Source organism: Curcuma longa, chromosome 1 (genome assembly GCF_044706935.1).
Source record: "Curcuma longa cultivar G26 ecotype Majalengka, Jawa Barat chromosome 1, ITB_CL_G26_1.1, whole genome shotgun sequence".
NCBI classification, from domain to species: domain Eukaryota; kingdom Viridiplantae; phylum Streptophyta; class Magnoliopsida; order Zingiberales; family Zingiberaceae; genus Curcuma; species Curcuma longa.
Genome location: NC_133861.1, coordinates 16551365 through 16576344, shown reverse-complemented (window position 1 = coordinate 16576344; position 24980 = coordinate 16551365). Strand labels below are relative to the sequence as shown.

Genomic DNA, 24980 nt, shown 5'->3' with positions numbered 1-24980 from the left:
CATAGTCAAATAGAAGTATTAAATAAGTACCTTATTAAAAAAAAACAACATGCAAACGGATTAACTAAAAAGATACTCGATCAGGTGGCTCTTTGCGCTTCGTGTCTGTGGTTCTGTTTTTGTATCTTTTTCATAAGCAGGAATTTTTTTATCAGCATAATTGAAAATATGATTAAGCACCTACCTGGATTAAGGATCCTTTGTCTCACAAATGGCAATTTTCTTCCATACTGAGTTCAAACAAGATCTAGTTGATAACCTGCATGGATAAATTCTTCTCTCTTTTAAAAAAAAACAGTAAGAGAGAGGTTATTCGCCTTGTCCACCAAAAAAGAATCACACTTTGTTGCTTATTGACGTGTAATCTCCTTCTCTCTGTTCGGGACTGTACCTTGTGACCACTGACCACCGCATCGTCTAGGTGGCTCCCGGGTTGCTGTAGATCTTGCATTATCGCCGAGAGATACTTGTTTCTGTCACTATTCCTCGCCTTCCTCACGGTTTTCTAATGGAAGTTATACCTCAAGTCTATAGTCGAGTTGTTATCGTTCTCTGCTCTCTCAGTCATTTTTCATGTGGCGAGGAGGCGGAGAGGTTTAATTAGTCTGGATTAGATCTTCTCTCTAGATACGGGCCGTTGCTCGCTCATTATTTTGCCTTTTTCCCCGAATCTTTGGTGAAGTCTAGACGGAAGAGGGGAGTGACCTGCCTAAGGTTTGGTCACTGGTGCAGAGATCCAGCTTCGGTGCATTGTGTTTGTTATAATGACGATTTGCTTCCTTTTGACTGGAGACGAGGAAGCCGCATCTCAAGAGCAGGGCTCGACGTCGCCTAGAGGAGAGCAAAAGGGAGCTCTCAACTCCAATCCTCTTTCCTCCTGTTGTTCCCTTCTGTAATCTTCGCGTCCCCCTGTTTCTTCTCTTTTTCTGGACCAAAGGTCAAGTCTTGTGACGCAGAGCTGAGTTCTTGACCACCGAGGATGCTGCAGTACCGGCAGCAAGGTCAGTGGAGGCTGGAGGGACGTGGGCAGGTCATAGATCTGCAGACCGCCGTTAAAGATGGGATCCTTGGCGGCCGCAGTGGCGGAGGCCTCTTGGCAGAGAAAGACGGAACCTTGGTGACAGCGGCGGAGAAGCTCGACCTCAAGAAGATGATCGATGAACTCGACTCGGCGGTGGGAGAGGACGTGCCCTCGGTGTTCATCTGCCCCATCTCGCTCGAGCCCATGGTGGATCCTGTGACACTCTGCACCGGTCAGACTTACGAGCGCGCCCACATCCTCAAGTGGCTCTCGCTCGGGCACCTCAACTGCCCCACCACCATGCAGGAGCTCTGGGACGATGATGTCACTCCCAATCACACCCTCCATCAGTTGATCCATGCTTGGTTCTCGCAGAGGCACCTGCTCTCGAAGAAGAGATCTGAGGATGTCCAAGGTCGCGCCGCCGGGCTGGTCCAAAGCCTGAAGAAGGTCAAGGGGCAGGCCCGAGTTCAGGCGCTCAAAGACCTTCTAAAGCTCATCCTTGACCAACCTTCGGTTGAAAAGACAGTAGCGGACTCCGGCGGCGTCGCGCATCTTTCTTCTCTCCTTGGCCCATTCACTTCCCACGCCGTTGGCTCCGAGGTGATCGCCATTCTTGTAAATCTTAGCTTGGGAACCGATGCAAAGACTAATCTGATGCAGCCTGCGAAGATTTCTCTCGTGGTGGACATGCTAAATGAAGGGACGATCGATACTAAGATCAATTGTACCAAGTTCATCGAATTGCTGATGGGGGAGAAGAGCTTCCGGTCAGAGCTTGTATCAAGCCCCAGTCTTTTGGTGGCGCTGTTGAGATTGGTGAAGGATGAGCGACATCTAAACGGCATTGCGGCGGGGCTTAGCTTGCTCAAGTCAGTCTGCTTCCATGAGCATATCCGGAGCTTAATTGTCAGCATCGGAACCATACCGCAGCTCGTGGAGCGGCTGCCAAATCTGCTCCCTGATTGCTTGGAACCAGCTTTGCACATTTTGGATAATCTCTCTGCAGTTGCAGAAGGCCAAATGGAATTGAAGAATTGCCCTCGAACCATTCCAATTGCTGTGAAGCTTCTGATGACATCCGAAGCTTGTACGCGGCATGGATTGTCGATATTGTGGAACATCATTAACCTTGCCCCTGATGTATGTGCTTCACTTGCCATAGAAGCCGGTCTGGGTGCGAAGCTATTGTTTGTCATCCAGAGTGGTTACGATGCAGAGCTAAAACAGAGGGCTGCCTGCCTATTGAAACTCTGTAGTCTCAATTATACTACTACCCTCTTCATGTCAAAATGCAAGCTAACCAGGACAATTCAATAACAGAAGATGACCATGGCACAATGCTTTCAATATGTTTGGGTTTTCTTCTTGTTTCTGGAACTTAATGAAGCTCTCGCGATGCTTAGTTTTCGAGTTGGACAGGCTACATTAATTGCTTGATGTAATCGAGATAAGATGCAAATGGAAGCAAACAAGTAAATGTGCTGAAAAAAAAAGCCGGCATATTAATTCTTATCAGATGTACAGTGTGTATACTTGTAGTCCTCATTCTTGCAACAAGAAGAAAGCATTTGAACACAAGAGCAAAGCTTGGATCCAATGCTTTAGTGATGTAGAGGTTGTTACTTGTCATTGTAGCGATTAATATTCAGAACGTCTGGGGAGAGATTGTAAGCTTCTTTCTGTAATTGTTTAAACTGCTGGAAATTAATAAGTTCATTCTGTTTCATCAAGTGAATCATTCTTCTCTTTTACATCTCTGTTCGTTGATAATCTACAACAATGCCATCATTATCCTAAATGTTGCAGTCTGTCATGCATACTCATCCAATATTCAATTAACTCAGATGAATTGAGCCACTGCAGCTTGCTGTTTTTGCCATTGCAAATGTGGTTGGATTTGAGATGAGAGTTTGGTGTATGATTGCAGTGGTGAATGAAAGGAAAGGAGATTGAATCGAAGGGTGTCAATAATTTTGCTTTGCCACAGTAGACGCTGGTCCAGTCCTGATATTAAGTCCAAGGCCCCATGGAGAGGTGGCAGGGCCAGGGAAACAGTCTTCAGTTTATGGGGCAATCGAGCCACATGTGGGTGTTCCCCCCGAACCAACACTTGTCATGATGAGGTTTTGTTGGATGCAAACAAATGCCAGTTGGGACACCAATATTCTGTTCAATTCAATTCAGTGTTTTTTTCCCCAACTATTCCATTAATCGTCTAATAATTGGATTTGGATTTTTGGGTTTGGGTTTGGGTTTGGGTTTCTTCATCTTCACACTTGAACACTTGTTCTACATTTGGTTGTGGATATTGGTGACAGTTTACACGGGTTGGGTTCAGGTACGCATTCAGAGATTTAATAAGATCTTCATTCTCTAATCTCTCTTATATTTTACATTTTTAATTACACCTTTTTCCTCAAATTATCTTCTTCTTTTTCTTGTTCTGTTATTGAGATTTAATAAGATCTTCAAATCTCCATTCACATTTGTGTCTCTGCTGCCACATGTTACGATGGCTCAATCAACCCATGTTACACCTAGGACATGTTCTTTATCTATATCTTACAGTTGGATGATGTTAGATTCGTGTATCTTAGAGAGTGGTTCTGTCGGGACCCGTATCTATCGGGGACTTAAGAGTTGGAAGGATATATATATTTTTACCAGCCATCAGGAATATCTAAATATATGGCCTTCGAATCAATGGCTTACTGAATGTGTAAGACAATTGCATGATCTACCAATTATTTTCTATATTTTAACGTTAAATTCTATAGACGATGAGGTTGAAGGTTGTAGCTACAAACTTTTTAATGCTTGTCCAAAACTTAAGGTTCCTTCTCTTGGCTCGTCATCCACCACCTTCCTCTTCCATTCTAGGAATTCATGGGTTTCCGCTACCCTCATATGCTATCTGCCGCATCGACGAGACACCCCTACTTCATCTGCTACTTCTGGAATCGATGAGACAGTCCCCTACTTCATCTGCTACCGGAGGCACCGTTGAGACAATACCCTACTTCATCTGCAGCTCACGACGTCGACGAGACAGCCTCTACTTCATCTGCTGCCGGCGGCACCGATGAGACAATTTCCTACTCCATCTGCTATTCACGGCCTCGATGAGACAAGTCCCCTACTTCATCTGCTGCTGGAGGCCCCGTTGAGGCAATCCTCTATATCTTCTACTCCCAGCATCAATGAGACAATCTCCTACTTCATCTGCTGCCGGCGGACCAAGATCTTTGGATGAACTGCCTTTGAAGTTATTTCCCCAAAATTTAAAGGTCGTTCTTTCGATCACACTTGTTACAAAGTGTCCACCTTTTTCTTGTTTGTTTGCTTGTCTTTGTTTTAGCAATATGTACGCAAATTCCATTCCTACTTCCTAGTGTTTCAGTTCGTGTTATTGACCATAGAAACAACTACCTGCGAATAAAAAAAGAAAACATGTCTCTGTAGTCAGAAACTGAGTTCTTTTTGATAACTCATGGGAAAGAATCTATGAATTGATGAACAACGGGAATAAATCTGTGTCGATTAGGGGATTATAGTAGTTGAATTTTTTAAACAGATGGTGTATTGGTGAATAGTGTTGCCTCTGAAGTTTCGATATCTACAGTCTACAGGCACTTGTATGCTATTTCATGAACAAGATAATTAGCAATATCACTAGGGAAAATACCTATTAAGAAGACTACCCACAAAGATAGGACCTTAATTCGGTCTTAGAAGAATCAATGGTTGCTTTCATATTTGCTGAAACGGTGAGGCCCCTTCCTGTCTTTCAATTTTCATTTTGAACTAATTGTAATTTAAGTAGGACAATTTGCTTACATGACATTATTGCCAGTACTATATTTTTTCATGCAGGATTAAGTGGAAATGGTGCTAACGATTGTTTCTTATACCAAACAATTTCTTTTTGGTAAAAACACAAGAAAAGAAAGTTTACTTCAACTAACACATTAAATTAAACGAGAAAAACAGCAAAAAAAAAACGATTATGATTAGTAAATTGAGAGAGTTTGTACGAGTATTTCTACTCAGTCCCTCCATAAAATACTCAGTTGATCTGCTTTGAATACTTGACTTCCTCCACAACATCTCTTATTCGCATGACAGATATTCGAATTATCAATGGATTAGATAATAATGTCAAAAACTCACTTTTAATTGAATAATTAAAATTTTATAACATTTAAATTAAAAGCATTAAAAACTCATACATATACCGTACTCTAAAAGCATTAACAATTAACAATTAATTCAAATACGATCTCTAATGTTCCGGTTAATTAACCAAGAAACACTTGAGTATAATAGAGCAACACACACAATTATTGCATTACAATACATATACAGACTGCAATATTTATACAGACTTGGTAGGGTGCGCCAGGCCTATGCAGTAGTGCAACGCACAGGCGACGCGCGAGAACCCCAGTAGCAAGCTACTGTAATGGGCACTCCCCAATCAAAAATTAATTTAATATCATAGTGGGCCAATGGCCCACGTATCAGATATTAAACTGATAAGAACAGATACTACACTTGATCTTAGCCAAAAGGCCGAGAAAGGTATGCTTTGGCAATGCGCATCGCGCCTTCTTTTATCCTCTCTTTCTCACCGAAGGCTGCGGAAACTTCAAATGTGGGACTAAATATTTGCTCTTGGATAAACCTTGCTCTGGACTACCCAGACGCCTACTTGCCATGGCTTGATGGCCGCCAGAAACGAGAGTCTTCGACATTGTCACATCTTGAAGAAACAAAGACGATCTCGCTTCGCTGCCACTCTATCAAATCGGGAAAGCAACCTGCGTAACTTTGCTTCTTAAAAAAAAAAGTTAGGGTTTCTTTTCCCCTAGTCTCCCTTTCTCTGCCGAAGGCATCTTTCGGTATAATTCCCTAATTCGCTTTGCTCGTCATCCGCCGCCTCTCTTCCAGTCCTGCGAGTTCATTGGGTTCCGTTATTTCATCTGCTACCGGAGGCATCAATGAGACAATCTGAAGGCTCTTGAAGCGTCCTTGTTTTGGCGGTAGCTACTGGAGAGTCCGTGTTGCTTATGGACTAAAATGAGGTATCAACTTTCCTTTTTGCAAAACTATTTATATATCTCACATGTTATGCTACAAGTGATTGGAAATAATTAGTAAGCTTTCATGCAAATTTTGCATGAACTAATAAAACGAACATAATAGGAGTTGTAATAATGATATTTTGGATCGTGCTACATATTCTGCTCTACAACAATTAAGCTAGCAATGTTAAGGTGAGCTTATTGGATATATGACAATAACACCGCCATAAAAAGATGACATTCTAGTTCTTATTTATTTACTTTTGACTGTTAGCACAACAATTTTAATTCATATCTGGTAGTTATTTACTGGATCTATGCTTGCTTCTGTTAGATGTGGAAACAACCTCACCGTGAATTGTACTTTCATGGTGATATTTTCAAAAACAAATACTAAGATTCACACAATGGGCATATTCATATTACTCTAAATTATGGTTCTCATCCTAGTTTCGGTTGGGATATAGTATCCTGAATTACTAAAATTTTAATCATCTATAAGTTGATACATGCTTTTGAAATTGACAACTGCTTTTTCTGCTGGATTACAGTAATGTGGACCCAGTTTCTACAAGAGGCTACAGTCTATCTTTTCAGGGGGGAACACAGTCGTGTTGAACAGAAGAGGAACTGTGGCCATGCAGCCTTGGATCTTTGACATCGACCTCAAAGTGCCCTATTTGGTTTTTGTTTGAAGTTGTGTGTTCCCTATTTGGTTTTTGTTTGAAGTTTGTTTTTTCCCAGAGGTTCCTGCTAAACACATTATTACATATTTCTTCAGTGCGCTGTTACATGAGTATACTACTGTAATATAAACCACTGGTTTCTGGTCGTTGGAATATTTTTCTTTACAATATTAGCTATAATAAGCAAGTACACGAGTATAGAACTGTAGCAATAGCACTGTACAGCTAAGTAGTTATTGTATCTCATTGGACTTCTTCATTCACGCTAGCCAGCTTTCTATCTAGAAGTAGAAGACTGAAGACCAAATTTCTTATCTGAGATGTATATTATTATTTGCCTACCATTTTGCACCGAATGGAGCTAAGCTTTCAGAATGTATCCATCAACAACGAATCATACACGCAAGGTGAAGGATTTAGATGCCGTGCACCAGTCGAACATTGAAAACCAATTTAGACTTCAAAAACTTCTACCATAATTGAGAGAATGACAGGTGAGAGTTTAGTTGTTTCAGTAACTTCGGTTAGAATGGGTTTAGTATGCTCTGGGTTTTTTTTTTTTTTTGTGCCACGTTAATTTCCACCGTAAAAACAAAAAGAAATTCAGTCCTGCTTGTCTGTCCTGTCACCACAACTAGAAACTTGCTGCAATTTGGATGAAATAATATAATATCATAAATTACTTAACAGAAGTGAGTCAGTCGCTGGCAAACTTTTTGTGCGGTAGTGGTGGCGGCCTCCGTTGAGTCTCTTGTAATTATCCAAAGCTTTGGTCCCATGCATGACATAGTGAGGCTGAGGAACAGGCCTGACTCCTGAAGGCGACGCAACAGAAAAGGAGAGTAAGGGTTGTCCTTATTGTCATAGTGAATTAGTGGGGCGGTGCCTAGGGTTTCGTCTTCTTTTCTCCTTCCATGTCCACCCACCTTCAACTTCAACTTCAACTTCAACTACAATTAGGACACTTCCCACTTTCTTTGGTCCTTTAATCAAAGATGGATAAGCATTTTGAAACCAGGAAGATCCATCAGTTCAATTGATCAGGGCGACCCGGATCCACCAAATCCAACCGAAAATTTGAAATTTAACCACCCTATCAACGGAACAGAATCCGGGTTAGGCTCGAATGCACGTCGGACTCAAAAATCTTTATGCCGTACATCACGATTCATAATAGTAGTCGCCCAAATACGGAACGCAAATCTCAAACTCAACCAAATCCATCACTCTCTTCTTCCTCCACTATAATGCCGTCGCCGCCGCCGCCGCCGCAGCAGCAGCTGGCGTGGTGGATGGGGATCCTTCTCCTCCTCTTCTCGCCGCCGGCTCTGGCTGCTACTGCTATGGACGAGGCATGTCTCTCCAGCCTTCGTCGGTCCCTGGTGGACCCAGACAACAGCCTCCGGAACTGGACCAAGGCCAACTTCGCCGCCCCCTGCAACGGCTTCACCTCTTACCTCACTGGCGTCACCTGCAACAACGGCCGAGTTTACAAGCTCGCCCTCTCCGGGCTCTCCCTCGGCGGCGCCATCTCTCCCTTCGTCGCCAACTGCTCCAACCTCCAGTCCCTCGATCTCTCCTCCAACCAGATCTCCGGCAGCATACCCCCGGAGATCTCCGCCCTACTCAACCTCGCCGTCCTCAACCTTTCCGCGAACCGCCTCTCCGGGGTCATCCCCCCGCAGCTCGCCCTCTGCGCCTATCTCAATGTCATCGACCTACACGCCAACCTCCTCTCCGGCCAAATCCCCGACCAGCTCGGCCTCCTCGTCCGCCTCTCCTCCTTCGACGTCTCCTACAACCGCCTCGAGGGCCCCATCCCCTTGCTTCTCGCCAACCGCTCCGGCGTGGAGGCGGCGGTGCCACGGTTCAATGCCAGTTCATTCGTCGGAAACCCTGACCTCTACGGGTATCCCCTGCCTCCGACGAGGGGGAAGGGGCTGTCGGTGCTCTCTATCGTCGGGATTGGACTCGGCAGCGGCCTCCTCAGTCTCGTGCTCAGTTTCACCGGCGTTTGCATATGGCTTCGGGTCACCGAACGGACCTCCATGATGGCTGCCGACGATGGGAAAATCTCCCATCTGATGCCGGAATATTGACTAATTCGTCTCCTCTTCGCCCAAATCTGCCATGAATAGCTTCAAAATCCCATCTTGGAAACAATCATCTCATTCATCCAAGAGGAAAGTCCTCCTTTTCCAATTGTTTTCTTTTGATTTTTCTTCAACACATCCTATGCAATTTTTTTTCCTTTCTGTCTCTGTGCAAAAATCTTTTGACGCCTGTTAATTAGATGTATACGGACCAAAGATCACAGATGAACTAATTCACTCTTTTCCTGGTCTCTGTAACTCTGTTCCTATTTCACAGGTTGTTGGGAAAATTTTAAATGTCCTTGGGTTTTGTTTGTTTTTCTTTAAAATGCTCCCTGGTTTCAGTATTGTTAAAACACTCGCTAAGTTTTGTAATATATATATATATATATATATAGCTCTGATATCCTGCCCGACGCCCCCGCGCGACCCCGCTGCGCGATCAGCCGACCTTTCGCCGTTCATCGCCGCCGTTCGTCGCCGTCCGGTCACCGCCGGACGCCATCCCGGGCTCGTTGGAAGCGCAACTCGATGGCGCACACACCGGCATCGGATTCCGGCCGGATTGGGTCGGAATCCGGCCGGAATTCCGGCCGAAACAGAGCAGACGGTTCTGGCGGCGCGGCGGCCGGATTCCGGTCGAATCGGGGCCGGACTCCGGCCGCGGTCGACGCGCCGGCGCCGGGCGCTTCGACCACGGCCGGAGGCCGGCCCCGATTCTTCCGGCCGAAATCGCCGCCAGACACCGGCTGGCCGGCGGCGAATCCGGAATCCGGCCGGATTCCGGCCGAATCGGGGCCGGACTCCGGCCACCTCCGGACCGCCGTCGAGTTGCGGTTCCAACGGGCCCGGTCCGGCGGCCGGAGGTGGCCGGACGGCGGTGAACAGTGGCGGAGAAGCGGCGAAGGTCCGAGGAGAAACACTGTGCAATCGCGATTTTTGGACGGCTGCTGTTGATCGCGATCGGGCGTGGACGGCGTGGATCGATCGCGCACGGGGTCGCGTTTTTTTCGTCGCGCAGTATATCAAATCTATATATATATATATATATAAGGGGACCATGAGTAGAATGAATAGCTAGGCTAAAGGATTGCTTTGGGTTTTTGAATTTCTTTTTGTCAGAAGAAATCAATGAGCCCAAATCTAACATTCCACTGTCCTTGTTTGGCTACGCGAGACATGAGCATGCTATCAGATTTCAAGCCCCCACGGGCGGGGTCAGCTGGTCAGGGCATGGGTGCTTGCAGCATGAGGTGGGCGGTTCGAGGGCTCATGATTGCATTTGCGATAACATCAATCTGTGCCATGTTTCCAAATCCCTCGGCCACCATGCCCTGGTCAGTCCCGCATTCACCGTGATTTACCTCTCCACAGATGGTCGGGGAGCCGATCGTGTGGGGCCGCTAGGTTGGCGGATTCCAACCTTTTGCAGCATGCTATCAGATTTCAAACGATGGCATTAATGATGAAAGCACTTCGAGATGCCTAGCAGTAGCTCGCAAATTACAAGAATAGATAGTTTTTGCAGGAATAATAGATTATTTTTATATGAAATGAAGATTATAAGGGTGCTATGCCTATGTGAATCAATCTTTGTCATTAATTAGCTAAGTTGGTAAAAATCTCATTCTCAATCTTATAAAAAATTCTGTATTTTTACAAATTCTATTTTTCATAATTATATTATAAATCTGTATTTTACTTTTCATGTGTTGTATTTTTTTTTTTGAATGACAAACCTCTAATTTGCAATATAAAATTTGTATCTTTCGAAGTTCGATGATAAAGATATAGATTTTTCTAATTGTCAATTTTTTTCTGTGGTAAACTACTAGTCTTTCAATTTTCAGTTTTTTTAAAAAATTGTTATATAGAAAACTCGCGCGTTTGGCATGCCCACCATTTTATTTTTTAAATTAGTTTCCAAATTTTAAATTTTTAAAAACCCATTTAATATCATTTTTAAAAACAGTTTTCTATGATGAATTAGTAATGATTAATATCATGCTATCAGATTTCAAACGATGGCATTAATGATGAAAGCACTTCGAGATGCCTAGCAGTAACTCGCAAATTACAAGGATAGATAGTTTTTGCAGGAATAATAGATTATTTTTATATGAAATGAAGATTATAAGGGTGCTATGCCTATGTGAATCAATCTTTGTCATTAATTAGCTAAGTTGGTAAAAATCTCATTCTCAATCTTATAAAAAAATCTGTATTTTTACAAATTCTATTTTTTCATAATTATATTATAAATCTGTATTTTACTTTTCATGTGTTGTATTTTTTTTTTGAATGACAAACCTCTAATTTGCAATATAAAATTTGTATCTTTCGAAGTTCGATGATAAAGATATAGATTTTTCTAATTGTCAATTTTTTTCTGTGGTAAACTACTAGTCTTTCAATTTTCAGTTTTTTTTTTAAATTGTTATATAGAAAACTCGCGCGTTTGGCATGACGACCCCACCATTTTATTTTTTAAATTAGTTTCCAAATTTTAAATTTTTAAAAACCCATTTAATATCATTTTTAAAAAGAGTTTTCTATGATGAATTAGTAATGATTAATATATATATGAGAATTGTGTCTATTTTAAATTTTATTATTTTTATCCTTATATTTTTTATGTTTTTGTATGTATACCTAAAATTTTGTCTTATTATTCTATTATAAATAATTATATTATGATTGTCTAATTTTATCTTATTACCTTCCTAATATTTTAAAAAACATGGTACATCAACATTTATTATTTATTATTTTATTATTTTTCCTAATTGATATGTTTATTCTTCTATATTTAAAAATTTTACTTCCAAATTTAACATTATTTTATCGACTTTTTTTTATTAAAAAATTACTTTTGTTTTTAGTCAATTTATATCTTTATTATTATGAAAATTTTATTTAGCTATCTAAATTTTGTTTTAACTCTCAAAAAATTATATATATCATTGCACCATTTACTAAAACATTAATATAAAATTATAATCTGTGGCCCTATTTTTTTATATTTCTAATCAATTTTTTAAAAAACACTGCCTCCTCTTCTTGTAGATATATATTTTGAAAATTTTAAAATTTTATTTTATAGTTTTATATTTTCAATAATTCATAAAATTACACTAATTGATAATCTAAGTTATTGATAATAATGATTAATTTTGTCATATAAACCCCCATCGTAACTGAGCCATATAGTTGGATAATTTAAGCGGTTGAAGCAAATGGCATGTTCCATTTAATAAACGCGCATGATTATCTCTTGCTGTTATTGTGCATGCATGCGTTGTTTGTTTTTAGCGTACCATAATAAAACAAAAAAAAAATATTTATTCAATGTTAAGCACTGCTGGGTCAAGATTAATTTAATGACACTGAAATCATTTCCAACTCTAGGATCCTTCTTCTGTTCCCTTAACGTCTCTAATGAGTACCAAACATCCCTCCCTAATAACCAAAACCAAGAGTAATTATATGGTTGATATATATTGATTATCTCTCCTTTTGTAGATGCGTTGTTGGACAAAGTATTTATTTTCTTCCAAAAAGTATGAGGCCATTCTTGTCAAAATGACTATTTCACCTTTTACTACTTAAAAAGTGACTAAATGATTATATATCATCAATTTATTTGTGCTTCATGGACTACACTTAATTGTATATTTGTTTTCATATACACAAACAATATAATTATAACACTAGTTCTCCATTAATATTTGAGAATGCACTCGAAATTTTGCTTAGAGAATTAATGTTCTTTGCTCAACATACGTGGTTTACCTCTATTTTCTTCTCAATTTTCATAACTTATGTTTGGGCTTATTATTAGAACTCCACAATATCTTATGGCATGCCAAAGTTTTCGTTTATAACAAATAATTATGTTTAATTCCTATCTTATTATTTCAATTAGAGGAGTCGAAATAAATAAATTTAGCATCCATCATGATTCATGACCGAGAGGGCGTCGCTATGTGTGTCCTCCTGGCTATGAGTTATACAGAAAGAGACACGAACCCAATTAAAAAAATCCAATTGGGAGCAAGTGATCTAATGCCAAATTTGCTCATCTGATCTCATGCCCTTTAAAACCGTGGACTAAACCTAAAACAAAGCCAGAGGAAGTTGCAGGGGAAGGACGGACCTTCAGACGTCGAAGGCTCAGCAATGTCAGTGTTGCGTCATTATATTAGTCTTCCAAATCTCCATGATTATTATATGATTAGCCAGGCTAAACACAGCTCCACCTCCGACAAAGATGACCTCCACACCATCTCTGTTTTGACCGGATCATGGACTTGGGGTTCAGGATGATGAAACAGAGGAGCTCCCGTTGTCGGCGCACGCGGGCACGGGAGTTACTTGGGTGGGTCTCTATGTTTCACATCAGCTCTGCGTCGCCTCAGTGTGGACGAAATAAAAACTTTCTGACTTCGCCCAGTAATCTGCTGTTGTTTTACGGCTCCATCATCTCACGACTGTGTTTCAAGGGGTTCATATAATTGTCCTGTGGAATGACAGTGCTCTGTCGACGGAGAAGACAAGCATTCTGTTACGTGACAATGAAAAGTGGAACAGCGATTTCAAAATGGAAAACTGGTTGAGCATGTCCCGTCCTTCTCCAATGCCATGGGCCCGGAACAGTCTTGTTGTCGGCAGGTGAATTTCAACCCAAAATACTCGAGCTGATATTCACCGCTCAGTCAGGAAGCCATCTATAAAAAGATGCCTCTTGTGCTTCCAATCATCAACCAGATCTTCTCTCGCTCTCTCCTTCCATCTTCTCTCCGTCTTCTGGTCTATACATCCATAAGACGTACTCTTGTAATTACAATTTCGATCAAAACCTTAGAAAATGATCCAGAAGAAGCTGCTCTCGAGAACCTGCAACACGCACGGACAGGACTCCTCGTACTTCTTAGGATGGCAGGAGTACGAGAAGAACCCCTATGATCCGATTACTAACCCTACGGGGATTATTCAGATGGGCCTGGCAGAGAACCAGGTTGGCCTCTCTGACTTCTAAGTACTTGAGTTCTTAATTAATTCTAAGTGCTTAGGTTAATTAACTCTTCGTGCATGGTTGCAGCTCTGCTTTGATCTGATCGAGTCATGGTTGGAGAAGAATCCTGGGCCTGCTAGCTTCCAGGAAGATCGTGCACTGATCTTCCGGCAGCTTGCTCTCTTCCAAGATTACCATGGTTTGCCTGCTTTCAAGAATGTAAATCCACATAAACGATATCATCAGCTTCTTTACGATAACTAGCTAGCTTAGTCCGTACGTCTTTTTAACTAGCATAGCTTCGTCTCTAATTGGATGCGAATTAAATTTACAGGCATTGGTTAAATATATGGGAGAAGTAAGAGGAAACAGAGTAAGGTTCAACCCCAACAACCTGGTCCTCACCGCAGGCTCAACTTGCGCCAATGAGATCCTCATGTTTTGCCTTGCCGATCCTGGCGAAGCATTCCTCCTACCAACCCCATATTATCCAGGGTATGCACGTCATGGGATTAGTTCAACATCTGCTAAATTCGTGGTGAATCTTAGGTGACTAATTTGGTTTAGTATTCTGTTTTGCAGATTCGACAGAGACCTCAAATGGCGAACCGGAGCCGAGATCGTGCCGGTGCACTGCTCCAGCTACAACGGATTCCGCATCACTGCAGCGGCGCTGGAGGAGGCGTACAACCGGGCGCACAAGCGCGGCCTCACCGTGAAAGGAGTGCTCGTCACCAACCCCTCCAATCCACTGGGCACCGCCATGACCCGGCGCGAGCTCGACGCGCTCGTCGACTTTGTTGTCGACAAGGACATTCACCTCGTCAGCGACGAGATCTACGCGGGCACCAACTTCGCCGAGCCGGGGGGTTCGTGAGCGTCGCTGAGGTGATCGCCGATGGAAGGGCCGACGTATGCCGCGGCCGCATCCACATCGTGTGCAGCCTCTCCAAGGACCTCGGGCTCCCTGGCTTCCGCGTCGGCGGGATCTACTCCGAGAACGAGGCGGTCGTGTCGGCCGCCACCAAGATGTCGAGCTTCGGCCTCGTCTCCTCCCAAACGCAGTACCTCCTCGCTGCGCTGCTCTCCGACGAGGCGTTCACGGCGGAGTACGTAGCGGAGAACCGAAGGAGGCTGCGGGAGCGCCACGACGCTCTGGTGCGCGGCCTGCGAGGGATCGGGATCGAGTGCTTGGAGAGCGGCGCAGGGTTGTTCTGCTGGGTGGACATGCGCCACCTGTTGAGTGCCACCACGTTCGAGGGTGAAATGGAGCTGTGGAAGAAGATAGTGTACAAAGTCGGGCTCAACATCTCGCCGGGGTCCTCCTGCCACTGCGACGAGCCCGGGTGGTTCCGCCTCTGCTTCGCCAACATGTCGGAGGACACGCTCAGCCTCGCCTTGAGGCGGCTTCAGACCTTCGTGGACTCCTGCCGCGACCGCCCACAAGGCAGCGGTGGCGATGGGCGGCCGAGAAGGCAGTTTTTGACTCGGTGGGTGCTCCGGTCATCGCCGGCTTCCGACCGCAAGTCCGAACGCTAGACAGAGATACTCAGATCGTCAATTGCATGCGTAATTATCAAATTCTTTATATTATAATTCATGCGTCTCTTATTTATTGATTATTATTTTTTCCTCGGTGCACTTCCATCGATGTATCTCATTGAACGTTGGAAGTGACCAAGGTTGATGCGTGAGAGTGAGTCTTTTGACTTCAGAGTTTTAGCTGAAGTTTATGTCTCTCTTTTTCCTTCGTATGTAGACGAAAGTATTGTAAAATGGGCAGCACTTGTGTAGTAGTTCTGTATTTTCCTCGACTTCAAATAAAGCATTACTTATGGTTATTTTGCGAGTCATTTTGAAGCATTTTCTAAGAATATCGTCATAATAAATGTATTCTAAGTGACAAATAAAATTATAAATTTTTCCTAAACCCATAGCAATCATGTCGTTGGTGTTGTGGATATTTTAACTACTTCCATCTTTGTTAATCCTTATCCTTGTTTTAAAATAATTAAAACCGACTGGTTAAATTAATTGATGACCCATATATTGAAATTTTCAAGGGGCTAGCTATTAGTAAGGACCAAGTAATTGCTAATGAGATATATTAACTAGAGGGGGCAAGTACGCGATCTAAACTTTGATTATGGATGACGAAAACTAATCCATATAATTAAACTATTCCCCAAACGATTTAATTGCCACGTTATTTTTAAACACACCCAGGCGTCACATGATATCGCATGCTGCGTATTTTGACTTGACATCCTCACGATGTCATAATTGAGATCATGACGGACTCGAGTTAGACCGGGCATGGACCGATGTGTGGACCAGCGACACTACAACACACGTGAAGCGCATGTCCCGGCGAGAACACACCATCTTCTCGTGTCACAAATTAAATTTCCGCGGCGACAAACAACGATTTGCTTGAGCGTGATTAGGCGTGCCGAGGACAAGGCGGCGGCGAGATTGTGCTTCTTCTTGTGCTCTGTCCCCTGCGTGTCGCTCGCTAAGCAGCATGCTCAGGTAAATCAGTTGGAAACTCGAGCAGTGGAATTTTTTTCCCCTTGAGAAATAATTAATTTTCGCAATAATTTAGTCTTTCTCATACAGGTTGACAAAGCGATTCGTACGTAGCTCCTGGAAGATTTTGACAAATCAATCGAGTTCAGTATTTGGGCAATGAACATTCTCTCGGTAGCTCATCCTGGAATCTGTTTGTATCTTGGCAGTAGTCGTAGATGAGGTAGTATTTCCGCACCCACTTGAGCAGCCTCCTGTGTCTCCATGTCAAGCTCGCAAATTTGCGTTGGTTCCACCAGTTGCCGCCGCTGCTCTCGGCCCAGCAAAACCCAGGCCTCCCCTTCCAAACGCAAGCATCCACCTTGTAGTTCCTCAGCCAGGCCACAAAAGGCCCCTTCGACCAGTTCACCTTGTCGCGTCCTCCGCGTGTGGCCCAGCTGTCGCCGTTCCATAGGCTCGCCTTGATCCACATCGGCTGCCACCTGGGAAAAGCTACCCCCTTACCGGCGTGGTTCCTGAACACCCTGATCGGCACCCAGTCCACCATGAACCTGCAGCGATTATATTTATATGAACCGAATCGGTCTAGTTGTTTACTTACTGCAAAATTATTTATAGGCCTTGAGGCTTAATTACTCACACAATCTGATAAATGTTCCAAAAGATTGAATAAGTGTGGTAGTCTTTGGTTGGATCAAACCAGAGGTAGATCCTCTCCTCCCTATCTCCTGATCCATTTGCATAAATATTTGTTTGCAGAATATATGGTTGCCCGCTCACATTTCCCAGGAATTCGAAATCGATCTCGTCGCGATTAGGTCGATCAGAAGTAGCCTACATTGTTAAACGGAAGGAAGTCCAAATATACAATTCTGATAACTGAACCTGACAAATTCATATGAAGCTAGGAAGTTTATAACTGACGTACGTAGTAGGCAAGAACAGTGCCGGCTGAGTCCCCAGGCACCAGTTTGATCTGCATATCAATTTGTCCGAACAAGAACTTATCGTCGGAAGCAAAAGAAGAGCCTGCAAGCAATATAATTAAATACTTCAAGTTTGTGCAGAATTGTGTCGATGAGTAGCATGCATGCAGATATACCTGATTCATTGTCCAGCATTAGGCTTCTTGAATGGCCATCAGAGGATGTGATTACATGGCTGGGAGACCAAGTGATGTGGAAATCAGCACTGAAATTCCCAGTGGAGACGACAGACGCGAATACTGAGTTAATAATGCTTGCAAACAAGGAGGCGAGAAGAAGGAAAAGCTTGCTTCTGTTGTATGGACGAGCCATGGCGATTGCTGATATTGATTGATTAATGTCGTGGGATATATAGACAGTTAAATCGATTAAATGGGAGAGATGATCGAGCTATGGCGTGATTCACATATATATAGAGATGGGTTGAGATTGGATGAGATGTGGTTTGGTGATGAAGCAAGAATGCTTGGCGTGAGGGAAGAGGAAAAGAATGATATATGTGCATTATAATGAAAGAGAGGTATTCGTCAGGCTTTTTGGCGTTTCAAAGACCTACAAGTTTCCTATAGCGCTTGTTCTGCATGTGCTGTGAAACGTGATCGATATCAACTTTCCAAAATGGGCCGGGTCTGATAGTCGCTTTCATTTTCATTCAAGAAATGTGCGTCTTCCGGAATTCGGGTCACTTGCTAAAGGCTTAGCATTTGCTTTTTGTATACTTGAAATTGATTTTCGCTGCGAGTCTGTTTACTTTGAGGAGAAGGAAAGCTGGAGGAAAGAGGAAGAGAAGAACCTGAGACAGCATGTAAGATAGTAAGATAAAGTTGTTAATTAATGGGAAATTCTACTAAGTTTACGTTCGTTCCAAATTATTATCATTGTGTACTTGCCTAAGCTGGCAGGGAGTTACATCTGAACCTAGTCATTTAAACGGTATACCAGCTGCACTGCAGTCTGATCATTACGCAGTTAAAGAAAATATTAAAAGTTTTCTTTATTAAAACAAATGCATTTTGTGACAATAAAATTCCCATAAGTGTGAATACGCTTGGTAGCGATTAAAGTGTACAGAAACAGAAGTTAACTAACTGTAGTTAAAGAGTAAAAAAAAAAAAAAAAAAAGGTCCCACCGAGACTTGAACTCGGGTTACTGGATTCAGAGTCCAATGTCCTAACCACTAGACCATGGGACCAAGATGCAATTCTTTCGAATTTTAATAATTTATTAAATTTATAGAAAAAATGTGTTTCGATAAGCGGAGTTGAAACAAGCGGCAGGAAGGCCAGGTGAAGCCGCGAAGGATGGCTGCCGCACTGGGCTTCTCCCGCCTTCCAATCATCTCTTTATCCAAACACACAATCCCCAACCCTAAACCTTCTCCGGTCGCTCCTCACCCGCACAAACCCCTCCTCCTCAGGTTCCGAACCTCCCGCCGTCAGAGCCTCCAGTACCTCACTTCTCTCGGCATCGCATGCCCCTCCGCCTCCTCCCTCGAGTCCATCGCTTGGACCCTCTCCATCGTCGAATTTCTCAAGTCCAAGGGTTTCTCCGACCACCACTTCTCCCGCCTCGCTGCCGTATGCCCCGTCATATTCACCTCCGCCACCGACGTCTACCGGACCCTCGCCCCTGTCTTCGCCTTCTTCGCCAATGACCTCTCCGCCACCCCAGAGCAGACCCGCGATTTTATTCTCCGATGCCCCGACCTCCTCGTCTCCAACGTCGAAAGTCGCCTGCGGCCCACGCTGTGCTTCCTTCGGAATCTCGGGCTCAGAAACGTCGGAGCGCCGACCAATCTTAACGCGCACCTTCTCAACACCCCCGTCGAGAAGCTGCTCTCCAAGATCAAGTTTTTAGAGTCCATGGGGTTGTCACGCGAGGAGGCAGTTGGAGCCTGCGTCCGCTGCCCAGCAATCTTTGGCTACAGCGTGGAGAACAACATGAAGCCCAAGATCGATTACCTGGTGCACGAGATGGAGAGGCCGATCGAGGAGGTGAAGAAGTTTCCGCAGTATTTCGCCTTTAGTTTGGAGAATAAGATAAAGCCGAGACATTTGCATTTGAAGAAGAGGGGGATCCAGATTCGCTTGCAGAGGATGTTGGTATGGAGCGATGAGAAGTTCTACGCCAAATGGACGTGAAACTTATGGTCAGTGTCAGCCCACAAACCTCTGCATTCTCCGTTCGTTTTAATTCATTGAAATGAAATTTAGATTCTACATTGTGTGGCACTTCAAATAGCATACCGTATTTTTCTAACTAGTTTAGCAGTCAGGAAGAATACAAATTATATATTGTAGAACACCAAGTCTTTTAGGAATTAAAAAAGATATGCCTAGCTTCAGTAGCAAGATGTTTGAGCAACTGCATCAAGCAAGCTTAGAAAACCAATGGCTTATCTAGAACGACTTTCATCAATATGGGGTATTGAGTGTTCCTTAGTCGTGTAACATCAAAGATCATGAAGCAGGTATATGGGATTTGGCATAGATAGGGTGATGTCTGATATGTAAATATTTACCTTCAAGAAAACAATGCTGGTACCTAATGCCTGTGTAAATTCTTGTTGAAAGCTTATGCAATCATGCTTAAGTTTATTTATTTATATACTCTTTTTTGCTTAGTTCATTGAGATTTGAGGTTGAAGCTTCACTTGATTTCTTTTTAAGATTTTCTTCATTTGCTTCAACTTTCGACATTTTGTACTTTATGTTGGTTCAAAATGAATCAGTATTCTAATTACAATTACAGATAATAATCCCCTCCAGTGAGATGAAAAGCCCTAAACTGGAGTGTCACGATAGGGCTTCAAATTAGAATTTATAGATTATCGAAAACCCACGATAAATACCGAATAAATGAAGTATAGGGGCCTCGAGTCGTGTTTTTCCAAGGACTAGTAGAAACGGTTTAAAACGAGCTTGGGAGTGTCGTATTTTTGGGGTTTTCTAATATAAAGGGGGGTTTTGGTGTTTTGAATGAAATGCAAGTGCAAAACGTGAGGAAGTAAGGAAATGCAATGTAAACAAACACACCTAAATATTAATCGAACCTAAGCATGATGAGGTTTTTGGGGTTTTCGAAATGAAATGTAGATTCAAAATCCGTAAATAAAACAAACTACAAGTTGCTAAACTAAAACTAAAGTTATTGAATTAAAGCATGGACTAATCTATAATTGCAACAAACCTAACTATCAGTTCATGATGCAAGAAAGAAAAGAAACTAGGCTAATGTGACAAATTGCTATTCAAGTTACAAACTCAACTTGTACTTCATCTATCCTAATTCACTTAACAACAGCTAAGGCCAAAACTTAAACCTATCAAACCTAGAGAAGCTGATATGTTGGAAATGAGGGCACGGAGCAGTTGTATTTGGCACGCTGCAGTGAATTCACAGTTTCAGAACATGGCTTTAAAGCTAAGAAAAGGTTCAAAACTCATCTCACGGGATATCTAACACAAACCCATCATCTAACAACAACTAAGATATCAATTAGCCAACAAGGATTCAAGTATTGAAGACGCAATCTAATCAAACTAAACTAGAAAAACAACTGCAGAAACCAATGTTCAGAAACTGTAAATTCAGAGATGTTCAGAAATGAAACAAAAGAAGGAAAACGCATCCATTTCTCCATTCTCTTCGTGTTTTCTTCCTTGGTGTCAAACAAGAATCGAATTGGAGACCCTCCTTATCGAAAATCTCTTCGGAAACTCGAGTGCCGCATGCTGGTCGTGTCCTGCTCGCGTCCACAGCTCGGAAATTCAGCAAAACCCTCGCTGAAATCAGGTAATGGCACGAACAGGAGTTTGCAGATGCAATTCCGGATTTTTAACCCCCGTGATTGTGTTGATGGAGTTGGTGCTGATCGAGTCGTGTTCCTGGATCTTCGGAGAATCCCTCCTCAGCTCCCGGAGTCCACTGGTGCTCGACTGCTGCCAGAAACCGTGAAATCGCGCCGGAACAGGGGCTGACACGAACGAGAAACCCTCTCGTTGCACGCCTTCCAGTTGCCAAATGACGCCCAATGTACCAGCTCTAGCTTCCTCGGTGATCCAGAAAATCGAAGGAAAAGGGAGAATTGGACGGGACCGGCTGTGGAATTCCGTTCCTCAACAGAGGAGGAAACGCGCGGAGACGAAGCACAGTAGCCGCCGGGTCACTGTTCATCAGGTAAGGTTTTTGATTATATACTGCTTATTAATCAACAGATCTGGGCCCTCCATCTTCAGAATCAACGGTGCAGGACTGATCTAGGCTTTAGGGCTTCTTAGGGCTTCCAAAAAAATCTGAAATTTTGATCGGGCTCGATCCAGATCATGTCCTTCATGTTGGCTTGATCAATTTGACGAATTTGACTTGATTTGACCACGGTTGAGCTCGAGTCGGATCCGAATTAGCCCTAAAATCAATAAAAATCCATTAAATGCCAAAATTTCACCATTAAATCATAAAAAATTATATCAAGCCTCAATTTAAGCAATATAGGAAAATTAAAGTCAAACTGATCCATTTTATAATTTATTTAAATGTAAAAACCCAAAATTGAATCAGTTTAAACTATAAAAATCCTAAATCATCATGAGACGAGCTTTAAAAACTGTAGTTGTTGGACATACTAATTGTTTGCAAATTTTCTTAATTGGCTGTTCAATGATCAATTGATCTACCATTGACTCTTGAGTCACTGACTATTGAACTCTAATGTCTTATATTTTCTTTTAAATAAAAATTGGGAAAGCATACATAGGTTTGGTTAATATTTATGAGCTAAAATATTCCAATGAACAATCTGTCAGGGAGAACTTTGAAAGATGCATGTATATCTTCTTATGCATCTATGTCTAATGTATTGATCATGAAAATATATGACTGACCCTGCAAGTCAGCAGTAGAATTCTTCCTCACCTATGAAGAATGCTATCACAGGCTAACTTCCCCTCTAGATCACCCATTATCCGAGTCATTCTCACCCCAAGACCTTTCTGAACTTGCCTAAAGATAGTTCTAATGATATCAGCAAACTGCCTCAAGTTGAAGCCTATAGATTTATCATGTGCATCAGCTCCAGAAAAGATGGAATTAATTTTGGATTGCATTTCTATGAACTTATGTCCTGTTGCCACAACATACTTTTGTAGTTGAAATGTTTCTTCTAGATAGCACATAAGTGTCTCAGATTGCTACTTGTTCTAACACCTTGTGAGTCTCTTCTGCTTCCTAACTGGTAGTTGCCCTCCTAAGGCACACCAAGGAGACAAGAAATTGGACAATGAGGCGAAAAATGAGATTCATGAAAGAAATGCATCAATGGCAATATAAAGGAACTTTATTCCTTTTTCTCACCAATCTCTTGCACAAGTCATCAGTCTTCTCTTCCTGACTGGTATCTCTTCACTTGTTTGTGTAGCAAAGATTTCATTAGGAAGAAAAGATGCATGAAAATATATGACTGACCTGCAAGTGCATAAAAATATTTCGCAATAAAAATAATTAGTAATCAAAATAACTAATAAAATGTTGAGTCAAAATTAAAATATTCTACGTCTTTTGCACGCAAAACTAATTCTCCAATTTGTTTGTCGACGCATTTTAAATTACTGCATGGGTCAGGTAAGATATAAAACAATCGCATTGCTTCAGTTATAGGGGACAATTCAACAAGCCCACAATAATAAGGAAAAGACTGGGGTGCAACCCTTTCATTTATGCCTCCTTCGTAGAACTCTTTACATCAATATTTCTGTTTTATATCATCATATACTTCTATTTTCTTTCTTCTTCTTTTTTTTTTTTCCATCTGCAGTCAGATATAACTGTAACGACCCTCCTTCTTTCTAATAGGGGATGTTACGTATACCTTATCATTATTAAATTATTGATAGAAAATCCAATAGATAAATTCTATCAAAAGGAATATTCTTATAACGGAATAAAACAACTGTTCAATTTAAGATGCGGAAGCCATTGATATAAAAGACATAATTGATATAAGGTGTTTATTCATTTATTTATTCTAATCCGCTGTTCCGCCGCCACACACACCAAACACTGCTCCTGCTGCCTCCCGTCGCTTAAACCTTTTCTTTACCTTTATCTGCAGTATAAGGAATGCAACTATAAGCAAAGCTTAGTAAGTACATACCTAGTCTCACAAAACCACGGAAATCATTGCAGGCAACATGAAAAGACTTGTAATTACAAAGACATGTATTTAAGCAAAAACTATCTGAACATGGAAATACTTGTAGTGCCTAGGAAAATTTTCTTAGCTTCTTTATATCTGAAAGTCCATACTTTTGAAAATAGTAAACATACTTAAACATACTTATGGGCCCTGGCGGAGTATCAATGCGCGCATCTCTGATAGAACTCGGGGTAGCTAGCCACCGAATGCTACCAGAGGACTTATCTTATCAGGCGACCTTTGACCTGGAATTCCTTTCCTTATGAGCGACCTTTGGCCCGGAATTCATTATGGGCGAACCTTTGGCCCGATACCCGCCTTTTAAAAGTAAAATACATTTCTTATACTTCTTATATCATGCAATTTGGAAAGAACAATTCACACATGCTTTAATATAACATGATGTCATGGAAATAATACTTTATGCATGCTCTATAAAATTATGCTGGGGACAGAATAAAAAAACCAACGGAGCAACTCATACTGCAGGTGAGAGATGTACTTACAATATCTTACTTCTTATACCATGCAATTCTACCATATGCTTTAACAAAATCATGTATATGCTTTAACAAAATAATGTTTATGGAAAAACACAGAAAACAACGGAACTACTCATACTGCAGGTGAGAGATGTACTTACCTTTTGCGCTAATTTCCTTACAATTCTTCCGTTAGAGAAGAAGATCTTCTCGGTGATCTTCCTATATCTACGCGTTCTTATCGCGGAGAGGAGCGCCCTTGTAGAAGAAGTTCTCCGGAAACTTTCCTTGTGATCCTGGGGGACGGACTCCTCGTTCTTCGAGTTTGGGGCGCCAAGAGAGAGGAGAAAAGAGGGCAACGACGTTCTGGGCGAGAGGGGAGGGAAGGGTTTTCGAAGATAATCAAAACCCTCTCTTAAACCTCCTATTTATATTAAGTGATTCCTAGACCTAACTGGCCTATAATTAAATTTCGGTTCCTTCTTTTTCGGAACAGACTTGCTGGGTCTCTTGGTCATTGTAAATATTTTAAGAGTTGTAAATTCTTAAAGGTTGCGGGTTCAAATCCTGCCTTGGACATTTTCCTTCCTATTTATTTTAAACTAACTCGCCTATAATTAAATTTCGGTTCCTTCTTTTTCGGAACGGATCTGTTGGGTTTTTGGTTATTGGAAATATCTAAAGAATTGCAGATTCCTATAGGTTGTGGGTTCGAATCTCGCCTTGAATATTTTTTCTTCCTATTTAATTTTGCTACTTCCGCTAATCTAAAAATTCCAGAAAAATATTCTAAAATTTCAGAAAAATCATAGAATATTTCTAAAACTATTTTTTGAGATTTTTCGGGCGTTACAATGAACATTCTTCACGGAAGCTCCGTAGGGGACC

At 42.0% G+C, this 24980-nt stretch overlaps 4 protein-coding genes, 1 long non-coding RNA gene, 2 other non-coding genes and 1 pseudogene across 7 annotated transcripts; 5 read left to right on the top strand and 3 right to left on the bottom strand.

The window, feature by feature from the left end:
- Window positions 1-570: 570 nt before the first annotated feature.
- Window positions 571-2638, top strand: LOC141843086 (U-box domain-containing protein 30-like). The gene has a single exon (XM_074731118.1). The coding sequence runs from the start codon at window positions 980-982 to the stop codon at window positions 2339-2341; it is 1362 nt and encodes a 453-aa protein (XP_074587219.1). The 5' UTR covers window positions 571-979; the 3' UTR covers window positions 2342-2638.
- A 2774-nt stretch (window positions 2639-5412) lies between these two features.
- LOC141814545 (U2 spliceosomal RNA) lies at window positions 5413-5609 on the bottom strand. Its single transcript, XR_012600491.1, has one exon. It is a non-coding gene; the product is annotated as a U2 spliceosomal RNA (small nuclear RNA).
- A 120-nt stretch (window positions 5610-5729) lies between these two features.
- LOC141848096 (uncharacterized) lies at window positions 5730-6947 on the top strand. The gene is made up of 2 exons (XR_012603472.1): window positions 5730-6108; window positions 6660-6947. It is a non-coding gene; the product is annotated as an uncharacterized LOC141848096 (long non-coding RNA).
- A 1079-nt stretch (window positions 6948-8026) lies between these two features.
- On the top strand, window positions 8027-9138 carry LOC141845364 (receptor-like protein 44). The gene has a single exon (XM_074733432.1). It carries the CDS (start codon window positions 8042-8044, stop codon window positions 8891-8893), a length of 852 nt encoding a protein of 283 aa, XP_074589533.1. The 5' UTR covers window positions 8027-8041; the 3' UTR covers window positions 8894-9138.
- A 4616-nt stretch (window positions 9139-13754) lies between these two features.
- Window positions 13755-15440, top strand: LOC141839467 (1-aminocyclopropane-1-carboxylate synthase 3-like; annotated as a pseudogene).
- Window positions 15441-16575: 1135 nt separating this feature from the next.
- On the bottom strand, window positions 16576-17728 carry LOC141842275 (putative xyloglucan endotransglucosylase/hydrolase protein 10). Its single transcript, XM_074730491.1, has 4 exons — window positions 17533-17728; window positions 17359-17459; window positions 17071-17264; window positions 16576-16981 (listed from the first exon to the last, which is right to left on the bottom strand). The coding sequence occupies exons 1-4, from the start codon at window positions 17726-17728 to the stop codon at window positions 16576-16578; spliced, it is 897 nt and encodes a 298-aa protein (XP_074586592.1).
- An 809-nt stretch (window positions 17729-18537) lies between these two features.
- TRNAQ-CUG (transfer RNA glutamine (anticodon CUG)) lies at window positions 18538-18609 on the bottom strand. Its single transcript has one exon. It is a non-coding gene; the product is annotated as a tRNA-Gln (tRNA).
- Window positions 18610-18718: 109 nt separating this feature from the next.
- LOC141822314 (transcription termination factor MTEF1, chloroplastic-like) lies at window positions 18719-22780 on the top strand. The gene is made up of 2 exons (XM_074709790.1): window positions 18719-19566; window positions 22668-22780. Exon 1 carries the CDS (start codon window positions 18719-18721, stop codon window positions 19556-19558), a length of 840 nt encoding a protein of 279 aa, XP_074565891.1. The 3' UTR covers window positions 19559-19566; window positions 22668-22780.
- The last annotated feature ends 2200 nt before the right edge of the window (window positions 22781-24980 follow it).